General features: G+C 45.9%; 1 protein-coding gene across 1 annotated transcript in view; it reads right to left on the bottom strand.

Annotated features, from left to right (window-relative positions):
* Positions 1 to 2,208: 2,208 nt before the first annotated feature.
* The window catches only part of LOC139478338 (uncharacterized), a 52,044-nt gene continuing 27,899 nt past the window's right edge, over positions 2,209 to 26,353 (bottom strand). The window contains exons 3-12 of the mRNA XM_071260772.1: positions 25,940 to 26,223; positions 16,746 to 22,226; positions 13,047 to 14,376; positions 10,786 to 11,046; positions 9,590 to 10,532; positions 7,254 to 7,419; positions 6,572 to 6,781; positions 5,377 to 5,445; positions 5,096 to 5,197; positions 2,209 to 3,197 (exon numbers count right to left, since the gene is read on the bottom strand). Of these exons, the coding sequence (XP_071116873.1) occupies positions 2,209 to 3,197; positions 5,096 to 5,197; positions 5,377 to 5,445; positions 6,572 to 6,781; positions 7,254 to 7,419; positions 9,590 to 10,532; positions 10,786 to 11,046; positions 13,047 to 14,376; positions 16,746 to 22,226; positions 25,940 to 26,223 (9,835 nt within the window). The remainder of the gene's footprint in view (positions 3,198 to 5,095; positions 5,198 to 5,376; positions 5,446 to 6,571; positions 6,782 to 7,253; positions 7,420 to 9,589; positions 10,533 to 10,785; positions 11,047 to 13,046; positions 14,377 to 16,745; positions 22,227 to 25,939; positions 26,224 to 26,353) is intronic.

Here is a 26,353-nt window from a genome sequence, read left to right as displayed (position 1 = left end):
GTAACTTACTACCTTGACCTCAGGAGACAGGTGGAGTCGGACTACAACAAGCATGGACTTCAACTGTATACAAGTGTCAAGAAGTAATATTGTTAAAATGAATAAAATTGTCTTGATCTTCTTTCAGGTTTGGTAAAAAAATAAATAAAAGAATAGAGTAAATATTTCAGAAATTGTCTTTTGACAAACAAAACTTGTTTCTTCCATTAAACATGTTCCATCTACCGCATTGTGTATTTTGAGTCTTAGACATGACAAACCTTGCGCATCCCTTAGCCTGAGCCTTCTCTGACACTGGCTGAATCACACGCCCACCACTTCAACATGGCATCACATCATCAAGTGGACTAGCCTCCTAATCACACCAACGTTCAGATCATTTCTCCTGTAAACTGTAATGGCAAACATGATCTAGACTTCATCCAGTGGTAATCGTGGCAAACATTATCTAGTATTCATGAATGGAAATATATGTTTCTAACTAAGGAAGAAATGAAACAATTGTTGCAATAGCAAAGTAAACATTCAATCGTCAATGCCCATTTAATGCCCATAGTCTACTGCTTGTCTGGAGCAACACAATATGACATTATGTGCTTGCTGGTACAATAGATGATACATGCACACACACACACACACACACACACACACACACACACACACACTGTCAAGTGTTGATGACATCACACACTGTCCAGTGTTTACTGGTATGACATCATTCATTGTCGAGTGTTTACTTGTGTGATATCACACACTGTCCAGTGTTTACTTGTGTGATATCACACACTGTCCAGTGTTTACTGGCATGACATCACACACTGTCCAGTGTTTAATGGTGTGACATCACACTGTCCAGTGTTTACTGGTATGACATCACACACTGTCCAGTGTTTACTGGTATGACATCATTCATTGTCGAGTGTTTACTTGTGTGATATCACACACTGTCCAGTGTTTACTGGCATGATATCACACACTGTCCAGTGTTTACTGGTATATGAAACGACGCTGTCAAGTGTTTACTTGTGTGATATCACACACACAAACGTACTCTGCTACAGTTATGTTGTTAGATCTTGCCAAATACTTTTCACAATTCTTAGTCTTCTCAAAAGTGTCATTTTACTCCCCAATAAACCTCACAATAGTGTTTCCGATCTTTTAGTAGATTTCTGTGAATCAAAATCATCGAAAATAGAGAAACCAGAGAGTCTTTGAATCTCCAAACAGGTTTTCCATCTCCAGTGATCGTTATGACAACCACTCAAAACATGAAACTAAAAAACTTCGAACGCCAAAGAAATCTGATCCCTAATGCTTAAACCCATACTATACAAAAAACATGACATTCTGTCTGTTTGAGTCTCTCACTCCATTGTAACATGACATCCTCATCAACTGGAGGCTGCATGCAGTACCACTATGTATAAACTCTAACCTGCCATCTAGGGTCTGTGCCAAAATATCAAATATGGCTGTGCCTTAACTGAAGAAAATTTTATGTCAATATGTATTAGTGTTGAGAAATTTATTGAAAGTTTCAAATATTGTAATTTCAAATTAACACTAAATGTATGGGAAAGAACTGTTTACAGTGGTCTTATTGCAACAAGAATTGTCTAATGAAGGGATTCTTCAATCTATATTCATTCATCCAATGCTTTCAAATAAAAACAAAAAAAATATTTCAAAACATTCCTAAATATTTCAATGGAATCCTGATTATACAACAAGTCTTATATGCAATGTCGACTTTCTCCATCAGCTAATACTGAGGTACTTTGTTACTTCAGCTTGTAGAGTAAAACCAATACCTTTCTCACAGTGCAAGGTGATATTTAGCCAAGGGAAAGATCTTCCTCTGTTAAGGTAGGTAATCCTAGCTACCCAACTACCATCCAAAGGAACAAGGAACAAAAATGACATTTCCAAACATCTGCATCTCCTAATATTTCAATTCTTTTGACAGACTGTTGATAGTTTAAATTAGAAGACGAGAGAGGCACAGTCCATGCATGTGGACAACCGGGAGTTGGAGTGACTCTGACGTGATGGAGGGTGAATAGAGCAGTGATGTTGTCATCTTCACAAACAGATCACCTTCAGTAAAGGACTAGAATTACCACAAATATTTTTCCTTAGATAATGTTAAAAAAGACAGATTCACAACAAGATCTATCAAAATAACCCTTTTGTTTTTCTTCATCATCACATGTCCTCCTTGGCCCCACCACCCACCGCATCATTGTCCTCGGCCCCACCACGAACCGCATCATTGTCCTCCTTGGCCCCACCGCGAACCGCATCATTGTCCTCCTTGGCCCCACCACCCACCGCATCATTGTCCTCGGCCCCACCACCCACCGCATCATTGTCCTCCTCAGCCCCACCGGCCTCCGCATCATTGTCCTCCTCTGCTCCACCACAAACCGCATCATTGTCCTCCTCGGCCCCACCACCCACCGCATCATTGTCCTCCTCGGCCCCACCGCCCACTGCATCATTGTCCTCCTCGGCCCCACCGCCCACCGCATCATTGTCCTTAACCCCACCACGAACCGCATCATTGTCCTCTTCTGCCCCACCACCCTCCGCATCACAGAACTCCTCGTCCTCCTCCTTCTCACACTCAGGACAGTCTTCTGCAGCCTCATCTGATCCTTGCTGGGCCGAGTCAGACTCAGTTCTGTCTTCCACAACACTGTCTGCAGGCTGTGCTGAACCCTTGAAAGAATCTGATTCAGTCCGTTCTTCCAAAACATTATCTTCTGACTCTGTCTTCTCCCCTGTTCCGAAAGCGGAGTCCGACTCTGGTCTTCCCTCCCTGGCTGGCGCCATGTCACATTCGTAGAAGTCCCCCTGCTCCTGTCGGGCCTGTGGGGCCTGTGCTTCATGCTCCTCAGGCTGCTGCTGCTCAGACTCGGCCTTGTCAGCCTCTTCCCTGTCGTTCTCGCTTGTATCATCGCTCCGTGTTTTAACAGCTTCAGCCTCACTTTCGTCACAACAAGCCTCACTCACAGTCACTAGGTCCTCAACTATGCCCTGACAAATACTGTGTCTGGCAGCCTCTGCGATGTCCTTGCTCTGCTCCATAAGCTGACCGACTATTTCTCCACACATACGAACACTGTCATCTGAAGCTCCTGGTTTCGGAGTTTCCGTTTCCTGGTCTGAATCAAGCATGACGTGTCCTCCAACTGAAATAACAAAAACATACTTGTCAGGATCAGCCATCTAATGTCGGCATTAATAATTCCTGAACATGGAAGTTTTACAGTCCCCGGTTTTAATGCCACAGTCCAGGATTTGGTAGTAACAGTACTTGAGTTACTCGACCCGTGAAGATTCCAGGGTAGAATAGGTCTTCAGCAAACCATACTTGCCGTAAAAGGCGACTATGCTTGACGTAAAAGGCGAATAACGGGATCAGGTTGTCGATCCCAATGGCGTGGATCGATGCCCATGATGTCCATCACTGGACTGTCTGGTCCAGACGCGATTATTTTACAGACAACCTTCATAAAGCTAGACTATTGCTGAGTAGGGTGTTAAACAACAAACAAACAAAACTTGAGTTTCTCCGGTCTAACACAACGATCATGTAAGGGTGGGCATAGGACCCGCCATGAGCTGATCCTGGCACAGTTAAGGGACATAACTCTGTACTGTGAGATGCAGCACCTTACAGTTGTTAACATCTGCGGTGGACAACAGAGGGAAATCTGGTTCAACTTGTCTGGTGTTGGGTTCATGTGTTCATGTGTGGTGTCGGCTTACCTAGCTCAAGGGTGGTGTCAGCTTACCTAGGTCCAGGGTGGTGTTGGCTTATCAAGATCCAGGGTGGTGTTGGGTTCATGTGTTCATGTGTGGTGTAGGCTTACCTAGCTCAAGGGTGGTGTTGGGTTCATGTGTGGTGTCAGCTTACCTAGGTCCAGGGTGGTGTCAGCGTTCCTAGGTCCAGGGTGGTGTAGGCTTATCAAGATCCAGGGTGGTGTCGGCTTACCAAGATCCAGGGTGGTGTCGGCTTACCAAGATCCAGGGTGGTGTCGGCTTACCAAGATCCAGCGTGGAGTCGGCTTACCAAGATCCAGGGTGGAGTCGGCTTACCAAGATGCAGGGTGGTGTCGGCTTATCACGATCCAGGGTGGTGTCGGCTTACCAAGATCCAGGGTGGTGTCGGCTTACCAAGATCCAGCGTGGAGTCGGCTTACCAAGATCCAGCGTGGAGTCGGCTTACCAAGATCCAGGGTGGAGTCGGCTTACCAAGATCCAGGGTGGTGTCGGCTTATCAAGATCCAGGGTGGTGTCAGCTTGCCAAGATCCAGGGTGGAGTCGGCTTACCTAGCTCCAGGGTGGAGTCGGCTTACCAAGATACAGGATTGTGTTGGCTAACCTCACTCCAGGGTTGAGTCAGCTTACCTAACTCCAGGGCGCTGTGGGCTAGCCAAGATCCAGGGTGGTGTCGGCTTATTAAAATCTAGGGTGGTGTCAGCTTACCTAGCTCCAAGTTGGTGTCAGCTTGCCAAGATCCAGGGTGGTGTCGGCTTACCAAGATTCAGGGTTGAATTGGCTTACCTAGCTCCAGGGTTGTGTCCGCTTACCAAGATCCAGGGTAGTGTCAGCTTGCCAAGATCCAGGGTGGAGTCGGCTTACCTAGCTCCAGGGTGGAGTCGGCTTACCAAGATCCAGGGTGGTGTCGGCTTACCTAGCTCCAGGGTGGTGTCAGCTTACCAAGATCCAGGGTGGTGTCGGCTTACCAAGATTCAGGGTGGTGTCGGCTTACCTAGCTCAAGGGTGGTGTCAGCTTACCAAGATCCAGGTTGGTGTCAGCTTACCAAGATCCAGGGTGGTGTCGGCTTACCTAGCTCTAAGGTGGAGTCGGCTTACCAAGATCCAGGATGGTATCAGCTTACCTAGCTCTAGGGTGGAGTCGGCTTACCAAGATCCAGGGTGGTGTTGGTTTACCTAGCTCCAGTGTGGTGTCGGCTTACCAGGATCCAGGGTGGTGTTGGCTTACCTAGCTCTAAGGTGGAGTCGGCTTACCAAGATCCAGGGTGGTGTCTGCTTACCTAGCTCCAGGATGATGTCGGCTTACCTAGCTCGAGAGTGGTGTCAGCTTCATGTGTGGTGTCGGCGGTCTGGTCAAGCATGGAGTGCCCAGTGGTGTTGAAGGTCAGCCCAAGGTCATTGGAGTCAACTGTTTTCAAAATAAAATATGACATTGCTGAGAGCTGTGACTGAGCTGGGAAGTAACCAGATTAATTCTTTATTATTAATACAGGTCAGTCATACAGGTCGGTGGAACACAGAATCATTAACGGCCGTAAACTTCCATGCATCTCAAAATCTGTTGTTTTGTGTTAAAGCTAAGCTCACCATGATCCGAGTCACATTCCTCCCCGAGAGAGTTTTCCCGATGGTAGGACACGTCATTGAAGGACTGCTCTGAAACCAGTAGGACAGTTGTTCATGCAAATGGAAAACAAATAAGATTCATCCTTTTCCAACATCACCTTGACGACCATGTGCCCAACATCACCTTGGCGACAATGTGCCCAACATCACCTTGACGACCATGTGCCCAACATCACCTTGTTGGCAACCATGTGCCCAACATCACCTTGATGACAATGTGCCCAACATCACCTTGACGACCATGTACCCAACATCACCTTGTTGACTACCTTGTACCTAACTTCACTTTGATGACCATGTACCCAACATCACCTTGTTGACATCCTTGTGCCCAACATCACCTTGACGACCATGTACCTAACATCACCTTGTTGACAACCTTGTGCCCAACATCACCTTGACGACCATGTACCCAACGTCACCTTGTTGACAACCTTGTGCCCAACATCACCTTGACGACCATGTACCCAACATCACCTTGTTGACAACCTTGTACCTAACATCACTTTGACGACCATGAACCCAACATCACCTTGTTGACAACCTTGAGCCCAACATCACCTTGACGACCATGTACCTAACATCACCTTGTTGACAACCTTGTGCCCAATATCACCTTGACAACCATGTACCCAACATCACCTTGTTGACAACCTTGTGCCCAACATCACCTTGACGACCATGTACCCATCATCCATCACAGTTCAGGAATTCAGAACATGGATACAAAAATCAAGACTTCAGATCGACAACTAAATGCTTGAACAAGGGTTTTAGATCCACAAGGCAATGCTTGAACTCCGGTTTTAGATCAACAAGGGAATGTTTGAACAAGGGTTTTAGATCCACAAAGGAATGTTTGAACAGGGGTTTTAGATCTACAAGGAAATGTTTGAACTAGGGTTTCACTTCAAGGGATTGTTTTAAAAAGGGTTTTAGATTCACAAGGGAATGTTTGAACTAGGGTTCCACTTCAAGGGAATGTTTTAACAAGGGTTTTAGATCCACAAGGAAATGTTTGAAATAGGGTTTCACTTCGAGGGAATGTTTGAACTAGGGTTTCAGATAAGTACCTTTGGTGCACATGATGATGATTATGAGTTTTAAGTTCAGACACACACAGAGAAAGAGTCCCACAGTGAAGCTGTCCACCCACCCATCTCCTCCATGATGTCAGCGTTCGCCTCCTCCATCTCCAGCTCCATCTCCACCAGCGACCCTGGCAGTGGCAGCGCACACCCCAGGTCCACCAGCTGCCGGTTGATCGTGGAGCTGCCGAGGTCCTCGCTGTCATGGAGACGCACGTAGTGCACACCCTCCGACTGGGAAACCAGAAACGCAGCCAGCACAGAGTCACTTGCGATGTCTGGAAGGGGAAACAGTAATGGCATGTGAGGTGATGGTAAGTGTTTGTGTTTTATAAGCATATACTGCACATTATGAATACCAGTACTAACATGTTCCCACAAACCTACGACCAGATCTAGGGAGATAATAAACGGGCAAGGGACTGAACTCTGCAGGGCGAAATGAAGCGCCTTAAACAAGTTGTCCATCCTAATATACCATGAGAAAATAGCATGTCCAGAATATTCCTCCCACCTAACATGTCCTGCTAATGGATACAGGGTGAGGTTGCAATACCACTCTCAGTCAATTGTGGCATCCTTGGGTCCTGGAATGGGACTGTGAAGCAAATAGCTTTCAGTAAATTGTTATTGTTACTGTCAATGAACATGTCCATGTTTGTTTAATCTTCCACAAAAAAACACCCACAAAAAAAGTAATATGGTGGTCTCAATATTTTGCAAAAAGGCAAATAAATGAAAGACTGTTACCATTGAAGTGGGTGATGGCATCCTGTGACCACGCCCCATCGACAGGTGCCACGTCCGCAAGCTGACACTCGAAGCCATTCACAGGGACCTTGAGGAACTGGGGAGGCATTCTCCGTAGCTCCCCCCGCACACAGCTTAGCGTCTCTCGGTAATCCACCAGGTACACCTGGAGACCAGACACACATGAAAGTGGGGAATTCCTACACCTGGAGACCAGACACACATGAATGTGGGGAATTCCTACACTTGAGATCAGACACACATGAAAGTGGGGGTTTCCTATACCTGGAGACCAGACACACATGAAAGTGGGGGTTTCCTACACCTGGAGACCAGACACACATGAAAGTGGGGAATTCCTACACTTGAGATCAGACACACATGAAAGTGGGGGTTCCTACACTTGAGATCAGACACACATGAAAGTGGGGGTTTCTACACCTGGAGACCAGACACACATGAATGTGGGGAATTCCTACACTTGAGATCAGACACACATGAAAGTGGGGGTTTCCTACACCTGGAGACCAGACACACATGAAAGTGGGGGTTTCTACACCTGGAGACCAGACACACATGAAAGTGGGGGTTTCCCACACCTCGACACCAGACACACATGAATGTGGGGAATTCCTACACTTGAGATCAAACACACATAAAAGTGGGGGTTTCTACACCTGGAGACCAGACACACATGAAAGTGGGGGTTTCTATACCTGGAGACCAGACACACATGAAAGTGGGGAATTCCTACACCTGGGGACCAGACACACATGAAAGTGGGGAATTCCTACACTTGAGATCAGACACACATGAAAGTGGGGGTTTCTACACCTGGAGACCAGACATACATGAAAGTGGGGAATTCCTACACTTGAGATCAGACACACATGAAAGTGGGGGTTTCTATACCTGGAGACCAGACACACATGAAAGTGGGGAATTCCTACACTTGAGATCAGACACACATGAAAGTGGGGAATTCCTACACCTGGGGACCAGACACACATGAAAGTGGGGAATTCCTACACTTGAGATCAGACACACATGAAAGTGGGGGTTTCTACACATTGAGACCAGACACACATGAAAGTGGGGAATTCCTACACTTGAGATCAGACACACATGAAAGTGGGGGTTTCTACACCTGGAGACCAGACACACATGAAAGTGGGGAATTCCTACACTTGAGATCAGACACACATGAAAGTGGGGGTTTCCTACACCTGGAGACCAGACACACATGAAAGTGGGGGTTTCTACACCTGGAGACCAGACACACATGAAAGTGGGGAATTCCTACACTTGAGATCAGACACACATGAAAGTGGGGGTTTCTACACCTGGAGACCAGACACACATGAAAGTGCGGAATTCCTACACTTGAGATCAGACACACATGAAAGTGGGGGTTTCTACACCTGGAGATCAGACACACATGAAAGTGGGGGGTTCTACACCTTGAAATCAGACTCACATGGATGTGGGGGTTTCCTACACCTGGAGACCAGACACACATGAATGTGGGGAATTTTTACACTTGAGATCAGACACACATGAAAGTGGGGAATTCCTACACTTGAGATCAGACACACATGGATGTGGGGGGTTCCTACACTTGAGATCAGACACACATGAAAGTGGGGGGTTCTACACCTTGAGATCAGACACACATGAAAGTGGGGAATTCCTACACTTGAGATCAGACACACATGGATGTGGGGGTTTCCTACACCTTGAGATCAGACACACATGAATGTGGGGAATTCCTACACTTGCGATCAGACACAAATGGATGTGGGGGTTTCCTACACCTTGAGATCAGACACACATGAAAGTGGGGAATTCCTACACTTGAGATCAGACACACATGGATGTGGGGGTTTCCTACACTTGAGATCAGACACACATGAAAGTGGGGAATTCCTACACTTGAGACCAGACACACAAGAAAGTGGGGAATTCCTACACTTGAGATCAGACACACATGGATGTGGGGGTTTCCTACACCTTGAGATCAGACACACATGAAAGTGGGGAATTCCTACACTTGAGATCAGACACAAATGGATGTGGGGTTTTCCTACACCTTGAGATCAGACACACATGAAAGTGGGGAATTCCTACACTTGAGATCAGACACACATGGATGTGGGGGTTTCCTACACTTGAGATCAGACACACATGAAAGTGGGGAATTCCTACACTTGAGACCAGACACACAAGAAAGTGGGGAATTCCTACACCTGGTGATCAGACACACATGAAAATGGGGGATTTGATTCAAATTAGTTTTCACGCGATGCCTGAGGCCAGCACCTGAGACCTGAACCCACCTTGTAGACGGTGCCCTCCACCGCCACCATCTTCCCCCTGTACCAGGCCTTCTCTCCCTGCTTCTCCACCAGACAGGGCTTGTCACACACCGGCTCCCAGTCCCCATCCCCCTCTACTGCCTCCTCACTGTCAATGTACTTCCGAATACCCTCCATCATGACTTCCACCTGCTTGGTGACCTCTGTAAGGTCAAGGACAAACTTGTCCAAGATGGAGTCCTGGCCCAACTCAATGCTGTAGTCCTTCTCCATCCCCAGCTGCAGGTACTGGAAGCCGTCCTCCCTCTCAGCAGTCATCACCTTGTCAGCTGCATCCCGCAACTCTGTGATGGGGAAGGGGTCTATAAACGCTTCAATACGCTGTAAAATAACATCTTCGTCATCCTCCTTGATTATTGCTAGCTGTTCTTGCACCAGTGTTTGACCGACTGACTTCTGATCACAAACCAGATCCACTTCAACACAGCTGCTGTCCAGATCAGAAATGACCCTCAAAGTAACTTCCTTGTCCTCTAGAAGCTTCTGAAAGCGAGAACAGCTCTCTTCTGTCCAGCCTTCACCATCATGACTGACTTCGGTCAAACAACAGTGGAAGGCCTGACAGGGGAGTTGAGAGTACTCCGGCTTCAAGACGAGGAAATCCGACACTGAGATGGTTTCTGACCTACCCCAGTCCACCATCTGAACATCACAGTCTGATTGCCTCACGGACACCAACCTTGCACGGTAACACTGTCCCCCTACTCGTGCCACGCCAACATGGCCGGCAGTCAGGTGTTCCACACCCACCACCTCAGACATGTCAGTGCAGGAAGTCTGCAGTTGCTCTGTGATAAGGTGAAGTTTGGCCACGGAGATGCTCAGCTGACAGAAGAAGTGGTCTGGAGACACAACATGGCTGACTATCACCTTATACTCTTCTCCTACATCCAAGACTGTCGGCCTGTAATGAAATGTTCATGAAAGTGGGGTAAATAGTGTTTTAGGCTCAATGCCTTTTTTTCAGTTATATCCTAGTACACACAAAATCTCAAACGTTTATCATCTACTCAACACTCTCACGTCTATCATCTACTCAACAACCTCACACATCTACCATCTACTCAACAGCCTCAAACATCTACCATCTACTCAACAACCTCACACATCTACCATCTGCTCAACAACCTCACACATTTAACATCAGCAGAACATACTTGATGACTTCCTCCGCTGATTCCCCCGTTTGCCTTGTGTCTGGCCGCCCCTCTGGGGGCGGCTCCAGTACCAGCTTGACCGGGGTGTCCAGTGAGTCCGAGAAGATACGCTTCACTTTGCGGCTCACAGTGACAGGTGTGGCGGCGTCCACGCCAAGGCTCTTCTCCAGTAGCACCTGGTTCACCGCCAGCCCCATGTGCAGCAGATGGACGACGCAGCTGCCGTCTTCCCCAACCTTCAAGATGTCCATGATCAGCATCCTAGGACAAAGAACATTTTTTGTTTGACGCCTCACTCAGCAGTATGTCAGATAAATAATCAAGTGTGGTGTCTGATTGATAGTGGGAACAATCTAAGCCACTCCATCAACCAGCCGACCTGTCTGGTCGCCTCTTATGACCAGCTTCGGCTGCGGGGACCTCCATATAATCCATTTAGTTTCCATAAACCAAAAGAAAACAAGCATGAAATACTCATATCCCCCGCCAATATGACATGTCTGGTTGTGTGCAATGCATTAGCTCCTGTGAACTATGTTCATTGGACCTTTTTGTAAAAGGCCTGATTCCAGCACTAAAAAAAGTTATTACTGGGGTTGTTTTGCCATCTGCAGTTTATAATAGAATATATAACTGTATTTGTAATGAGTAAGGATGAGACATTGGGAAGAACAACTTCTTTATTACAATTAGGAGCTATGTTTCGGTGTAGGTTCTAACACCGTTATGAAGCAAGTGAAGTACAGAGTATCGTTGACAACAATATATACAGGACAGGAGGCAGTGTTTATACAGTTGGGTGGGTTTAAGATCAGTTACACTGTTGTATTTGTAATGAGTTGTGTTATTACTTAAACAATAATCAGGGAGTTCAATGAGAGCAGGGGTCAGCATGAGGTGTACTGAGAAGTACAGCACCAATCATCTGATGATCTGAGTAGTAGATTGGAGTCTGGAATGCTACAGCATTGGCATGATCAGTAAAGAACAAGTCCAGTGTAGCTCCAAGACAGTGAGTTGGAGAGTGAACGAGTTGAGTGAGTCATTTTCCACACATTAAAGAACTCTTCAAGTTTCAGTTTTTCACTCAGAAGACAGTTGATGTCCCCAGTAACTAGGACATGTTCACATTCATGCTGCTTTGAGAGATCCTGAAGTTTCTGCATGAAGTTAGTCAGTGAATGCAACAACCGTGTCCAGGACACTGCTGGAGGAACACACAAGCAATGCACAACTTACCAACAAGAAAGGAAATGTATTCAATACTGAGAGATGACATTATGTGCCAAGTTTGGTGAAGAAATATGGTACGGTTTTCAAGATCTGCTCCGGAAACCAGGACTACCACCATTTTCAGTCTCAGTGGAAGTCGTTGCCATGGAAACTCGAAAAATAATTTTTTTAAATCACAAACTATCAAAAGGCACCAGTCCACCACTAAACCTATCTATGTGCCAAGTTTGGTTAAGATATCTCTCATGGTTTTGTGTTCTGCTCCGGAAACAAAATGTGACGGACGGACAGAAGGATGGACGTACAGCACCTATTCCTATTTCCCCCTTCCACTTAGTGGCGGAGGATAATTAAGCCACATCAACTATCCATATAACAGTCTACTGCTTCCTGATTGGCTGATAACAGAATGGGAGGAGGTCGTGTTGCATTATGTCACAAATTTCGTACTGTTGTCTACAGTTATTTTTGCGGTGATGATTAAAATATATAGTCTGTGAAGTGATAATTATTTATTTACTTATTTATAACAATTGACTTCAAAATGTTTAGTGTTAATGGACTTACAGAGTTTACTTTTATATGCAAATATCACACAAAATACTGCAGTCAATTCTTAAATGAGAACCAGTGATCTAAACTAACATAAGTCCACTAGTCTGAGACTACCCCCCTTTTCCCTGAGGTACATGGCAACTCTGTAGCAGATCATTTTGCGAACCCGTGAAAACAATTACCAATTTATCTGTGAACCACAAAAAGTATTGTACACCTTCATAGCCCCTCCCAGCATCTGTACCTGTTTGTTTGTTTGTTGTTTCACGCCGCACTCAGCAATATTCCAGCTGTCTGTAAATAATTGAGTCTGGACCAGGCGATTAGTGATTGATATAACGAGCATCGATTTAAGCAATTGGGATACGATGACATGCATCAATCAAGTTAGGAAGCCTGACCACCCGATCCCGTTACCTGATTGTAAGGAAGCCTGACCACCCGATCCCGTTACCTGATTGTAAAGAACTCACTTGTCTGCAGTCAGCTCTCCGAACAACTCGATGGCTGCTGGGCTCCAGACACCCTCCGCAGCGCGGACCCCGGCCAAGGAGCACAGTACAGTCTGAGCTGGCAGCGTCTGGAACTGTTCCGGGAGCTGCCTCACAGCAGAACACGCCACAGTGTCTGATGTGCCGAAGTCCACGCAGAACACCCGACACTGTCCTTCCTTCACCCAGCACACCTTGCCTCGACACCAGGCCTCGTCATCACCGCATGCACACGCACACATCTGTCCTGACTGCAGAGCTTCTATTACCATGTCACCTTCAGCCAGATCATTGTAAAATTCAAACATATTTTCCATCAACTCGTCCACACCATGTTTCGAGCTTTCAGATCGGATGTAGAACTCACTCGGTGTGACAGTGTGGATGATGTGGATCGAGATTCTCTGGCCCTCTTGAAGTTCCATGACAGTGTATGGATATGGACTTGTGTCCAATTCTTCAATGTCAGTTAAAATTTGGTCTTTTGGGGAATTATCAGAAACGACACTATCTACACAACTTCCACCACCACCCTCTGTGACTGCTTCAACCCCCTTGCTATCTACACAACTTCCACCACCACCCTCTGTGACTGCTTCAACCCCCTTGCTATCTACACAACTTCCACCACCACCCTCTGTGACTGCTTCAACCCCCTTGCTATCTACACAACTTCCACCACCACCCTCTGTGACTGCTTCAACCCCCTTGCTATCTACACAACTTCCACCACCACCCTCTGTGACACAGCACAGCCCATCATTAAGCAGCTTCTTCTTCACATCGACATCACCATCATACAACTCCACACTGTACCGAACATCCCCGTCTCTCAACTTCTGCACCACCTCCAGCGACAACGCCTTCTCATTGGTGACCTCGAACAGGGTATCCATGGCGGCATCTTCCTTGCCGTCGACCACGGCCAGACAACACAGCCTGCAGCTCACGGCCTGCACCGGTAGCTTCAGGTGCTCCGGCTTGATGGCGTAGATGTTTGCCTTGACCACTACATCCGAGTTGCCATAATCCACAAACTGCACACTGCATGTCTCCTGGCCAACAGTCTTGACCGTGCCGCGGTACCACTGCTCGTCTTCAGCGTACTGGGCAATCACAGCACATCCCTCCTTCAGCCAGCCCTGTGTGGCTTGTGGAGTCTCATAGCCTTCACTTATTGCTGCTGCTACTTCTGCGAGGCTGTGCTCCGCTGTGACCGTCTGCACCCAGAAGTTGAGGACAGAGTCCACGTGGCTGACGTAGACCTGCACTCTCTCCCCTGGGACCAGCTTCATCTGCCGGAAGCCACCTGCTGATATCAAAAGACAAAAGGGTGAGATTTTATTTATCCTCCAACATCATTCTCCCATCTTCTTCAGTTTGTAGACAGTAATAAGCAGTGTCTTAAGTGTAAAAAGTACTGTTAACAGCTTCAGTAGCAGAGCCATTAGTGATGTCTACAATGTAGATATCACTTGAAGTCACCCAAGCGATATCTCCTGTGAGAGCCAGTTCTGGATGATAAAGCCAGTTCTGCAGCGGTATCTACAATGTAGATAAAACTTACACTCAACGACAGATGTGTAGATATACTACTCAAAAAGAGGTTTAAGACCAAATCTTTCCATATTACCATTGTCATTCTTTAACTTCTTTTGAAGTTGCATCAGGGCCACTGGAATTGACAGCTACTTTAATTCACTCAACAACATAGTCACAAACTATCTCAGGTCTCGAAACAAATCAATGTTTAAACGTCTGTAATGTAATGTCATCAATTCCCATGGCCCCAATGCAACTGTGTGTGAGCTACTCAAGGGAAGTTAACAATTGACAATAGTAATATGAAATGATGGGATGTTCTTAACTTCATCCGAGTAGTATATGTATACAGCATTACATTCATACTAGCATAGCAAACTAGGCAACAAGCTAATTTGGTATTTCCAAAATTAGATTTCTTCCAATTTTGTTTCAGATGACGCAAGGTTTGCCCTCGGGGCCATTATGACCCCCTTGCTGAGATACATGGCCTAATGGGCCTTTGTTGGGGGTCATGTTTACACAATGTTGACTGATGTCGTATTTCATAATAAAGTACCTATAACTGGATTTGAAGACATGTTTGCCCCATTTGTGTTTCTAGGTTTGTCTGCACATACCTGCGCTTGTCGCTTTCACCAAAGTGGTGAAAGTCGAGACCTGCATCACTTAATGCTTTCCTCCCACATTAAGCCGACACCCTGGAGATGTATGTTTTTAATAAATAAAATATCTTCTTCCACTGACCCTCTCTTTAAATCCTATTTTATGTATTCATGTACTATGTATGTTGCTGTTGATCTAATTAAATCCTATTTAAAGTATTTATGTAATATATATGTCGTTGAATACACAGTGCCATTTAGAAAGTGGTCAAATGTAACAAATGTTATATTTGGGATAACACTTTCTTAGTAAAGTACAGATTCTCATACTTCCTGTCCGGGATTCGAACCCACACTTGCCAGAGTGAGGCACCTAATCGCCAGCACACAAAGTCAGCAATCTAATCCACTCCAACGAGGCTTCCACAAAAATGAAAGTCTGACAACTGGTAGTTAGATCTGACAAGTGTAAATTGTTTCATTTTTGTGGAAGCCTCGGTGGCTGAGTGGGTTAGATCGCTGACTTTGTGTGCTGGTGATTAGGTACTGGTAGGGTTGCAATGGGTACTCCAGTACCCGATAACGGGTCGGGTAGCTTAGGACTCAAGTCCAATTTTCAGGACTCGAGTACCCGTTCAGGGGAGATAACTCCAATCGCCTTTCGTAACTCGTAAGTCACTTCAAAATGGACGACAAAGCGGACAAACGTTCAAATGTATTAGGTAAGCCATGCAGGCATTTAATAAAAAACACAATACCTTAGAATAGATCAATAGATGTTTGATGACCTTTTATTCGCAAAAGCATTACAAACAAATGGGACAACATTGAACTACGGGTACTAGAGTCCGGTTTGGGTATTGTCTGCCGGGTACCCGAGTTCAGTTTTCGTACCCGGTCGCAACCCTACGATTAGGTGCCTCACTCTGGCAAGTGTGGGTTCGAATCCCGGGAAAGGACATAACCCCCCAAAAATTGAGAATCTGTACTTTTCTAAGAAAGTGTTATCCCAAACATAACATTTGTTTTATATATGTCATGGTTGTACTAATTAAATCCTATTTAAAGTATTTATGTACTATATATGTCGTTGATCTAATTAAATCCTATTTAAAGTATTTATGTACTATATATGTCATTGATCTAATTAAATCCTATTTAAAGCATTTATGTACTATATATGTCTTTGATCTAATTAAATCCTATTTAAAGTATTTATGTACAATATATGTCGATCTAATTAAATCCTATTAAAGTACTTATGTACTATATGTGTCGTTGATCTAATTAAATCCTATTTTAAGTTTTTATGTACAATATATGTCGTTGTTGATCTAATTAAATCCTATTTTACGTATTTATGTACTATATATATGTCGTTGTTGATCTAATTAAATCCTATTTAAGTATTTATGTACTATATATGTCGTTGTTGATCTAAATAAATCCTATTTTATGAAAAAACAATTGATAAATGGCCATCAACTACTAATTTGGCATTATTCTGCATCTATGTATGCCGTCTGCCCCTTACTGTTGGCCGCCTCTGTGATCTCCTCCTGAAGCAGCTGCAGAACGCCGACATTTTCGTCCTCCAGCTTCACCTCCACACTGTACGCCGGGGCCCACGTCTTGAACGTCACTGTCAGCCTCTTCTCCTTCACAGCCTCGTCAAATGTCTCCACTAGCGACTGTGACCAGGCCTTCACTCCGGCCAGCGTGCAGTGATAAGCTAGAGGATGGGTTGACATGTTGCCAGCTGTCAGCACAGCCAGTCTCTCCATCATCAGAACATCTGTGTTACCGTAGTCCACAAAGCGTACTGTGACCTGCTCTTCAGCAGTCGACTCCACGACCGCTCTGTACCAAGCGTCATCTTCAGTGAACTTGGCGCAGCACGTAATGCCAGGTTTCAATCCAAAGATCCTCTCTCCACCAGTTTCTGAATATTCTGCTTGTAGAGCTTCTGTCAACTCTGTCAGCTTGTCTTCTTCACTGGACAACTGAAGGTAGAACGACCCATCCACTTCCATGTACGCCAGGAACCCAGTGTGAGTCCCACTAACGTTTTGGTCAGGGAAACTGGGAGGTGCTGGTGTGTCTCCTGTGTCTGGGGAACTGGTGACCGACACTCTCCGCATGGCGGGTTCTTCGTCTAACAGTTCCAGCCCCACACTTCTCGTTAACTCGACTTTATAGGGAGCTGTCTGTGACAAAAACTGGACATTCATTGTTTTCCCATCGGTCATGCTGACAAACTTGTCCCTCTGCTCATCCGTCCAGCTGGTGAAATCCTTGAGGATACATTGATAAGCATAGGGAGCAATGAGCATGAACTTCCTAGGAATCGCTTGTACATAGGCTGAGTTCACTCTCTTGGAAAAACCGACATCAATGAAGTCCACCTGAACACTGCTTCCCTCGATGTCCTTCACCATACCCCTCTGCCAGGACTGGTCCTCCGGGAACCTGGCACAACATGGCTGTCCATTCTGCAGAGCATCAAGCTTATCAATTGTACCTTTTGCATAGACAGATTTCAGGTCCTCTTCAATTTTCCTCAAGTCTGCTTCGTCCTTGAGGAGCTGTACATAGAAGGTACCATCGGAGGAGATGTTGGACACGACTCCGGGTTGTACCTGACTTGGTGTTTTCTGCGCCGGGGGCCGACTCGGACAGAGGATCTCCGCTAGATCCTTTCCCCGCTGAATCTTCATCACAGCAGTGTAAGGGATTTCCTGAGAAACAAACTTGGCACTGATTTCTTTATCAGCAGCTTCTTCTCCCAGCACATGCTGGAGCTCCGACGTGAGAGTTCCGACGCCTTGGAGGCGGCAGCAGTAGGCCATGGGAGCCACACCTAACAGCTCTCTGCTCAGCTGTTTCAACTTCGATGGAGCAACAACATCTGAGTTTCCAAAATCCACAAACACCACAGACACCTTGTCGCCTACCACCTGTGTAACTTGTGCACGGTACCATGTGCCATCGTCCGAGAACAATGCCCCACAAGCGAGACCTACAGCTGGCAACACAGCGTTAATGGGCAACTTCTCAATCTTGTTGCTGAAGGCCAGGACGGTATTCAGGACCTTGGTCTGCTGCAGATATACATCACTTCCTTCCACGTGGGAGATGCAGGTAACAATTTCCTCACCTGGGACAGTTTGGGGTACATAGACTTGTTCCCCAGGGGGAATCTTCTCTAGTGTCTGCGCTGCCTTCTCTGGAGGTGATCCAAAAGGTCTCCTTTGGTTTCCTCTAGATTCCTGCCTTGATGGAGGTGACCCAAAGGATCTGGTTTCTTTGCGAGGCTCTTCCCTTGGTGGTGGAGAACCAAAAGGTGTTCTCTCAGAATGAACATTTGACGAAGGAGATCCAAATGATTTCTTGGGAGACTGCGTCTTTCTTGGACTGTCCCGCGATTGAGGGGGTGAAAATGCCATCTTTGGAAAAGCATGATCAGATCTGGGGGGAGATGTTAAGTTATTTTTAGGGGGTGACGTGAAGTTATTTCTAGGGGGAGAGGGGGAGCTAACAGACCTCCTGGGGGGTGACGTAAGATCTGGCATCAGATGCTTCATGAGATTCTGAGAGCCATGGCTCAGTTCCACTGTGTATGGTGCCGTCTTGGTGACAAATCGGACAGTGAGCTCCTTGTCTTCTGTGACTTCAGAGAACTTCTGCTTCTGGTCTCCCTGCCATGTTGCTATGCCCTGCAGCCTGCACTGAAACGCTAGTGGTGGAACTGTGAAAAAGTCCACTTCTAGAGACTTTACACTTTCTTTACTGATGGTATCAGAGTTGCCGAAGTCTACAAACCGAACACGCACTGTTCCCCCTTGTACACTCTCTATGACTGCTCGGTACCAGGCAGCATCCACCGTGAACTTGGCACAACATGGCGTCCCCTTGACACTGGAGGTCAGTGCACTCACCCCGTCGGAGTTATACAGCTCCTGAAGTCTCTCTGAGAGCTCGGTGACCAGGTCTTCCGCAGACGACAGCTGCACATAGAAGATCCCGTTCTCTTCCACGTGCGTCACGTAGGCTGAGTTGGGCTGGGAGGGGACGGTCTGGGGGTTGTAAATCAGGGACAACTCGCTATTCTCTGGCCCATTCATCTCGGTCTTTAGGAAGCCTTTCTCCTGCAACTTCTGCACCACATCTACACCATCAACTAACAACACAACATCCTTGCCTTGCTTGAAGGTACATGTGATTTCTTTCTCTGCTGTTAAAGTTTCAAAGTAGGCAATAGCATCCTCTGTCCACACTCCGGTCACTGGGTCAGCCTGTTCAAGGGCACATTCAAGAGCATAGGGTCCTGGTGAGAGCATGTTAGGAGAGAGGATCTTAATATCTTCCCCCTTTATGACATCCGAATTGCCGTAGTCGACAAAGTGAACGGTTACATTATTTCCTTGAGAAGACGTCACCCTGCCTCGGTACCACTGTCCATCCTCGGAGTACCGAGCACAACATGGCTGACCACACTGTGGCTCATCCAGCAGTGTGCCCGCTCCGTCTCCATAGATACCAGTCAGTTTCTCCATCAGTCCTTGCAGGTCGCCGTCAATGTGAGACAGATGAACGTAGAACTGCCCCGGACTTTCTGTCAGGCATACAAACACTTGCTGTGTCTTGCCAGCGGGTCGATGAGGCGCCGGGTAGTCCAGTCGTCTGGAGGCCGAGGGTCGGGCAGATTTTGGTGGAGAATCTTGGAGGGCTGGAAACATTTTCTTCATGGTCTCTGTGATGGATTGTCCAGACAGTGCCACATCAACGACATGTGCATCCCTGTCAACTGCTGCCACCGTCAGCTGCACTTCTTTCTCTGTCACAAGGTCATGGAATGTGTCGATCATCTCCGCACTGGCGCCAGAGGTCAAGGCCAGCTTACAGTGAATGGCTTGTGTGGGGAGTGTAAGGAACTGGGAACCAATCGCACAAACATTACTTGGAATTGCCAACTCGGAATTGCCGTAGTCCACAAAAAAAACATTGACACCACTTTTGTCGACGTGTTGCACCTGAGCACGGTACCAGGACAAGTCCTCGCTGTACTTGGCAACTCCTGCCATGGAAGGCTGAGGGCTTGGCAGCTGGATGGCGTTGCCCTGATTGTAGAAGCCTTCCAGTTCCTCCATCAGATGGTCCAACTGAGGCATCATGTTTGACAGCTGGAACCAGAAACTGTCGAGGGAATCAATGTGCGACACAAACCCTGTCTCGGTCTGACCCACACGCACAGACACTGTGTTAGGGAACTTCATCATGGCTGCAGACGACTTCATGACAGCAGGGGACTTCATCATGGCTGCAGGGGACTTCTTCGATTCAGACGTACTCTCTTTCACTTGTTGGGCAACTCCTGCTGACACAATTTCTGCTCCCACATCTTGACCCTTCACCTCCAGTTTCACTGTGTAGGACCCATTCTGTTGCGACATGAAGGTACACACAGCACCGTCTTTAGTAATGTCCTCTAGGACATTTTTGGTATTGTCTGTCCAAGCTGGAGACGAGGCGAGTGGCCGGACTCCATTAAGACTGCACTGAATGGCTTGCACAGGTACGTTGGTAATGTGGGGAGACACTTCCTTCAAGGTGTCTGCATTCACAGTGTCACTGTTCCCAAAATCCACAAACAGGACATCGACCTTCTTGCCCCTCATTGTGGTGACCAGTGCACGGTACCACGCATCGTCCTCACAATACTGGGTGACGACCGCCATACCAGGGAGGATGCTCCGGACTGGCGTTGCCTCAGCGGAGTAGATCTCTTGCACCTTCTCCACAAGGTTGTCCAGCTGTGTCTGACTGCTGCTTAACTGAACCCAAAATAGTCCAGGATTTTCAACCCAAGACACAAACACTTCTGCTTGACTAGTCAATGTTATATCAGGCCTAGGAAAGGTTAGTTGCTTAGCTATATGCACAGGCACTCTCGGAATGTTACTTTTAATCAAGGTCCCATGACTGGCTTCTGCCATTTTCTCTGCAATGTCAAAACTCTCCACAGGATCCTTCAAGCGCACAGGAACCCTTCCATCAACAGTCCTCCCATCCGGGACAGCCAGCAGATGCTTGTCAAGGGTAAGAGATTCAAACATCTCCGCCGAGGCATCACTCCAGGCTTGAGTGCTGCTCTTCAAATTGGATAACATGCATTTGATAGCTTGAGCTGGTTCACTTCGAAACACAGGTTTCAGATCCTTCACAGAACTCAGAGGAATCCTCTCCGTGTTGCCATAGTCAATAAAATACACCTCCATCTCATCCCGGTCCACAGTCTCAATCACTCCTCTGTACCACTGAAGGTCTTCCGAGAATCTGGCTGCACACAACATTCCCGCTGAAGCTGTCTGAAGACTGAGCTCTGCGGGACCCAGCTGGTTGTACTCCTTGTTCAGCTGAGTGGTCAGACCATCGAGTCGACTGGCAGAGTTAACAAGCTGGCACCAGAAGCTACCGGGAGTGTACGCATACACCACCACGACTTCATTATGGCCTGAGTACAGCTCCACTGTGGGGGGATTTCCCTTACTAACCTGAGAAGATGCTCCCCCTGCATCAACTGGGATTGAAGCTGGAGTGCCATTGGAGTTCAAGGTTACCCGCATGTCTGCGTCCCCCTGACCAACGTGTATCTTCCTGGTGCAGCCCGCCGAGACCTCTTCGATGCAGGTTGTATTTGTACTTGCCCCAAAGTCTACATTGATGTTCTTCCCTGCAGGACTAACCAGTTCTACGGAGAGAATTCCTTTCTCTGGTTTCATCCCCCTGAATGTGGCTGTGAACGTCTGGTCCAGGGCCAGGTCCTCGAACTGGGCAGTGAACTCGGGCGGCCAGAAGCCCTGTGTGGAGGTGACCCCACTCAGTCCACAGTTGACTGCCATTGGTTGCAGAGCCAGGTAGGCTGGCCGGATGTCCTTCACCTTCTCTGCTGAGATGCACTCAGAGTTGCCATAGTCTACGAACCGCACTTCAACCATCCCACTTTTCAGAACACCTGCAACATGATAGACGTAAAGACATCAAAAGCTGATCGTCAATTTGTTTCAACGCAATAGATAGTTGAACGTTCGTGTTTGAGAACTTACACTGCACATGTGGAACTGATGGAGTATTTCTTCTTAAATTTTTGTTTAACATTGTTTGCTGACGTATCTTGTCAAAAAGTACTGTTTTTTCGTCCTAAAAGAAATCAAATAAGACCCTTCTCCTTTGTTTGGTTGGAAATGTAAACATCCTTCATCACACGTTTACATTCCCCATCCCTCCCGTGGAGCCGAGTCTTATCAGAACAATGTCTCCCTCTGTACTGCTTCTCCATCACACGTTTACATTTCCCATCCCTCCCGTGGAGCCGAGTCTTATCAGAACGATGTCTCCCTCTGTACTGCTTCTCCATCACATGTTTACATTCCCCCATCCCTCCCGTGGAGCCGAGTCTTATCAGAACAATGTCTCCCTCTGTACTGCTTCTCCATCACACGTTTACATTTCCCATCCCTCCCGTGGAGCCAAGTCTTATCAGAACGATGTCTCCCTCTGTACTGCTTCTCCATCACGTTTACATTCCCCCATCCCTCCCGTTGAGCCAAGTCTTATCAGAACAATGTCTCCCTCTGTACTGCTTCTCCATCACACGTTTACATTCCCCATCCCTCCCGTGGAGCCGAGTCTTATCAGAACAATGTCTCCCTCTGTACTGCTTCTCCATCACATGTTTACATTCCCCCATCCCTCCCGTGGAGCCGAGTCTTATCAGGACGATGTCTCCCTCTGTACTGCTTCTCCATCACATGTTTATATTCCCCATCCCTCCCGTGGAGCCGAGTCTTATCAGGACGATGTCTCCCTCTGTACTGCTTCTCCATCACATGTTTATATTCCCCATCCCTCCCGTGGAGCCGAGTCTTATCAGAACAATGTCTCCCTCTGTACTGCTTCTCCATCACATGTTTATATTCCCCCATCCCTCCCGTGGAGCCAAGTCTTATCAGAACAATGTCTCCCTCTGTACTGCTTCTCCATCACATGTTTACATTCCCCCATCCCTCCCGTGGAGCCGAGTCCAATCAGAACAATGTCTCCCTGTGTACTGCTTCTCCATCACAGTTTATGGATTTCAAACTCATGTCAAAAGTGAGGTAGGCCAATTTTTTTTTTTTTAAAAAGCCTCAGATTTATTTACTTGAATTTTGTCCTTAAAAGTTAGGTAGGTATAAATAGAATACCGTATATCGCTGTGTATAAGGCGAGTTTTTCGTACCTAAAATGAGGGGGCTAAGAAGGGGGGTCGTCTTATACACGGAGTCGAAGATCTCACATTTTTTTCCACTGGCGATGTCAACCGGCGTCCGATAGCCAGCCCAGCATTTGACAATAAAACTTCGCATTTCGTCCTAAATAACTGTTCAAATAACTATTTCCATACATAAACATGATTTGTATCTCTTTTCCTTGAATAAAGTTTAATAATTTCTGCAAATAAAGTTGAAATGACCCTCTCCTCGATGCAGATTGTCAAACCAGCTGACACGGTAAAACAATCAATATCCGTGAGTAGAGAGCCGGAAGTACCGGTAAGCATTTGCATATTGCACATGTGACCTAACATGTGATAACCGGTGAAGCTGAAATCAATTCCTGCTGTTTTTACAGTTGTATTAACAAGTGTTGGAGACGGTGTGTACAAGTGATTGTGGAATAAAAACGCTGAATGTGAAGCAAACATAAGCCTAGTTAGTTACAACATAGTTAATTGGCGATTAAATTACTCACCATTGTCTCTTATATGTTATTACTTCATAAATGAATTTTATTTTACGGGCACCAATTTGGTGTCGTACCGTGTAAACACAAAATGGCGACGTGTGCCGGAGTTACACACGCGACCTATCATTGTAGAAAAAAAAACAACGCAAGATAAACATATTTTTATTGCATATATAAGGTTTGTGTGCGCACTTGTGATGTGTGCGAAATACGCATCAGTCGGAAAGCGCACATTCAATCTCCAAAGTAACTAACTAACTAATTTGTGATGTCCGTGTGCGAAATACGCTACAGTCGGCAAGAGCGCGTTAAATCTTCTACCGGTATATCAGTCAGACTTGTGATGTGTTTCATTCCAGGTCGCCTTATACACGGAGTATAGGATTTTGGGTTGATTTTTAAGGCGTGTACAGGGGGGTCGTCTTATACACAGCGATATACGGTACTCCGGAGTAACAAAATTAAAACAACTCAATATTTCAAGAACATTTTATCATATCCCTGGCACTCAGCTTGTGCACAAATGGCAATATAACAATATTCATGTCATGGGTGGAAATGCATGAAAGACGCTGATATGTTGGCAGCATGGGCGACGTTTAACTCTTTCAACACCAGCCAACCAGAAGATTACTGATCATAAATATAGATGAAGCCAACAATCATCAAGGAAATCATCTGCTAGTAAAAGATCTTTGCTACTACATTTTTGGCCATACACTATTTGAAAGGTCTAATTAATCCTATTGTTTATAAATATGAACGTAATGTGCATTACATTATTTAAATAATTCTTGAACAACTTCATAAAGTTTGTTTTAAATAAACATAATGTAAGCTAAAACATTCATAATGTCCTGATTAAAGACTAATGAAGCAAAAATTTAACAATTTTTCGGCCAATATAAAATTTTAAAAAATCCACGTACCTATTTCTTTTATATTTTCATTTATTTACGTAGTCGGAACATTATTTCAAAAATAATTAAAAATAATATCTGTCATCACTCGTTTCCCGACGATAGTAGCTGTCCGCTCACTAACATGAGGAAATACCTCCGTTTTCGAAGCTTTGTATGAATAACACATACCTTGAAGGCTGCCATGTCAGTATACATTAAAAAAACATTGTTTCACCGACATAATCTGCTACAAGATTCATGATTGGTCAAATTTAAGCACATGACCTAAGGCAGCCAATCAAATTACAGCAATGGTACTGTCCTCGTGTATGATAATTTTTAGACTTTGACGAAAGGTTTGGGTTAAATCATGTTATTCTCCACGTTTTAAGCATGAAATCTCTATCTATCTTAAAAATATGGAACTTCATGGATGCATAGTGCTGGGTTACGAGCTGTGACAAAGATTTCTTATGCATATATTTTGGCATTAAAGACATCGTGTCCGAGCCGAGAAATCGAGGCAATGAAAGCCGAGATGTCATTTGACTTACATTAAACGCAATCGCACGAAAAGATGAAAATAATAACTTAGATGTCACTTTGGCAACTTTTAGATATATTTTTGCTGATTTTATTACTTTGCATAATATATTTAAAGATTTGCTTGAAACGTCTTTATTTTGCTGTTCGACATGTTCGATGAGGACCCGTTGTCAAAATGTGTCCGAGAATTTTGTTTACAATAACACTGCGGGAAATAGTGAATAGTTTTTGAATCTATTGATAAAAAAATGATAAAATCAAATGGAATACATATTTCAGACACTGTGAAATGTGATAGATTTAATAAATGAATGTTATGACAAGTAGGTTAATAAAACTTGGAAGGTCTACCCTGCGGTGTCTGGTGACTCATGGCTTCTTGGCCGGTGTACCGGCCAACAGTGTTGAAAGAGTTAAACTGGTCACCACTGCGCTTAGCGTTGACAAGCTTTGATGGAGGCGAGTCTTATCAGAACGATGTCTCCCTCGGTACCTGTGATGACCGCTCGATACCATTCCTCGTCTTCAGTGAACTGGGCCACACATGCACTTCCCAGGATTGGAGGCGCCATGGTGCCGGCGCTGCCTTCTAGACTGCTGTACTGATGGTGAAGGTCCTCCATGAGGCTCTCAAGGTCGGCATTCCATCTTGCCAGCTGGACACAGAAGTGCTCTGGGTCTGTGATGTGGGACACGAACACCTCCTCTTGTGTACCCGGAGTTATCTCCACTTGCTTGAACTCCACGGGTGACCTCATCATGCCCCGACTCGAAGCTCTGAAAGAAACATCCTTGAACTTCATGATTTACTCTAGACTTGCACCACACATAACCAACTGCACATTAGAAATATACCAGTGCAGAAAATGCAGATATTGGACAAGTTGTCCCTGACCATAACGCATAG

Source organism: Haliotis cracherodii, unplaced genomic scaffold (genome assembly GCF_022045235.1).
Source record: "Haliotis cracherodii isolate W230 unplaced genomic scaffold, xgHalCrac1.p SCAF_4, whole genome shotgun sequence".
In the NCBI taxonomy this organism is placed as follows: Eukaryota; Metazoa; Mollusca; class Gastropoda; order Lepetellida; family Haliotidae; genus Haliotis; species Haliotis cracherodii.
This window is presented reverse-complemented; position numbering and strand designations above follow the sequence as displayed.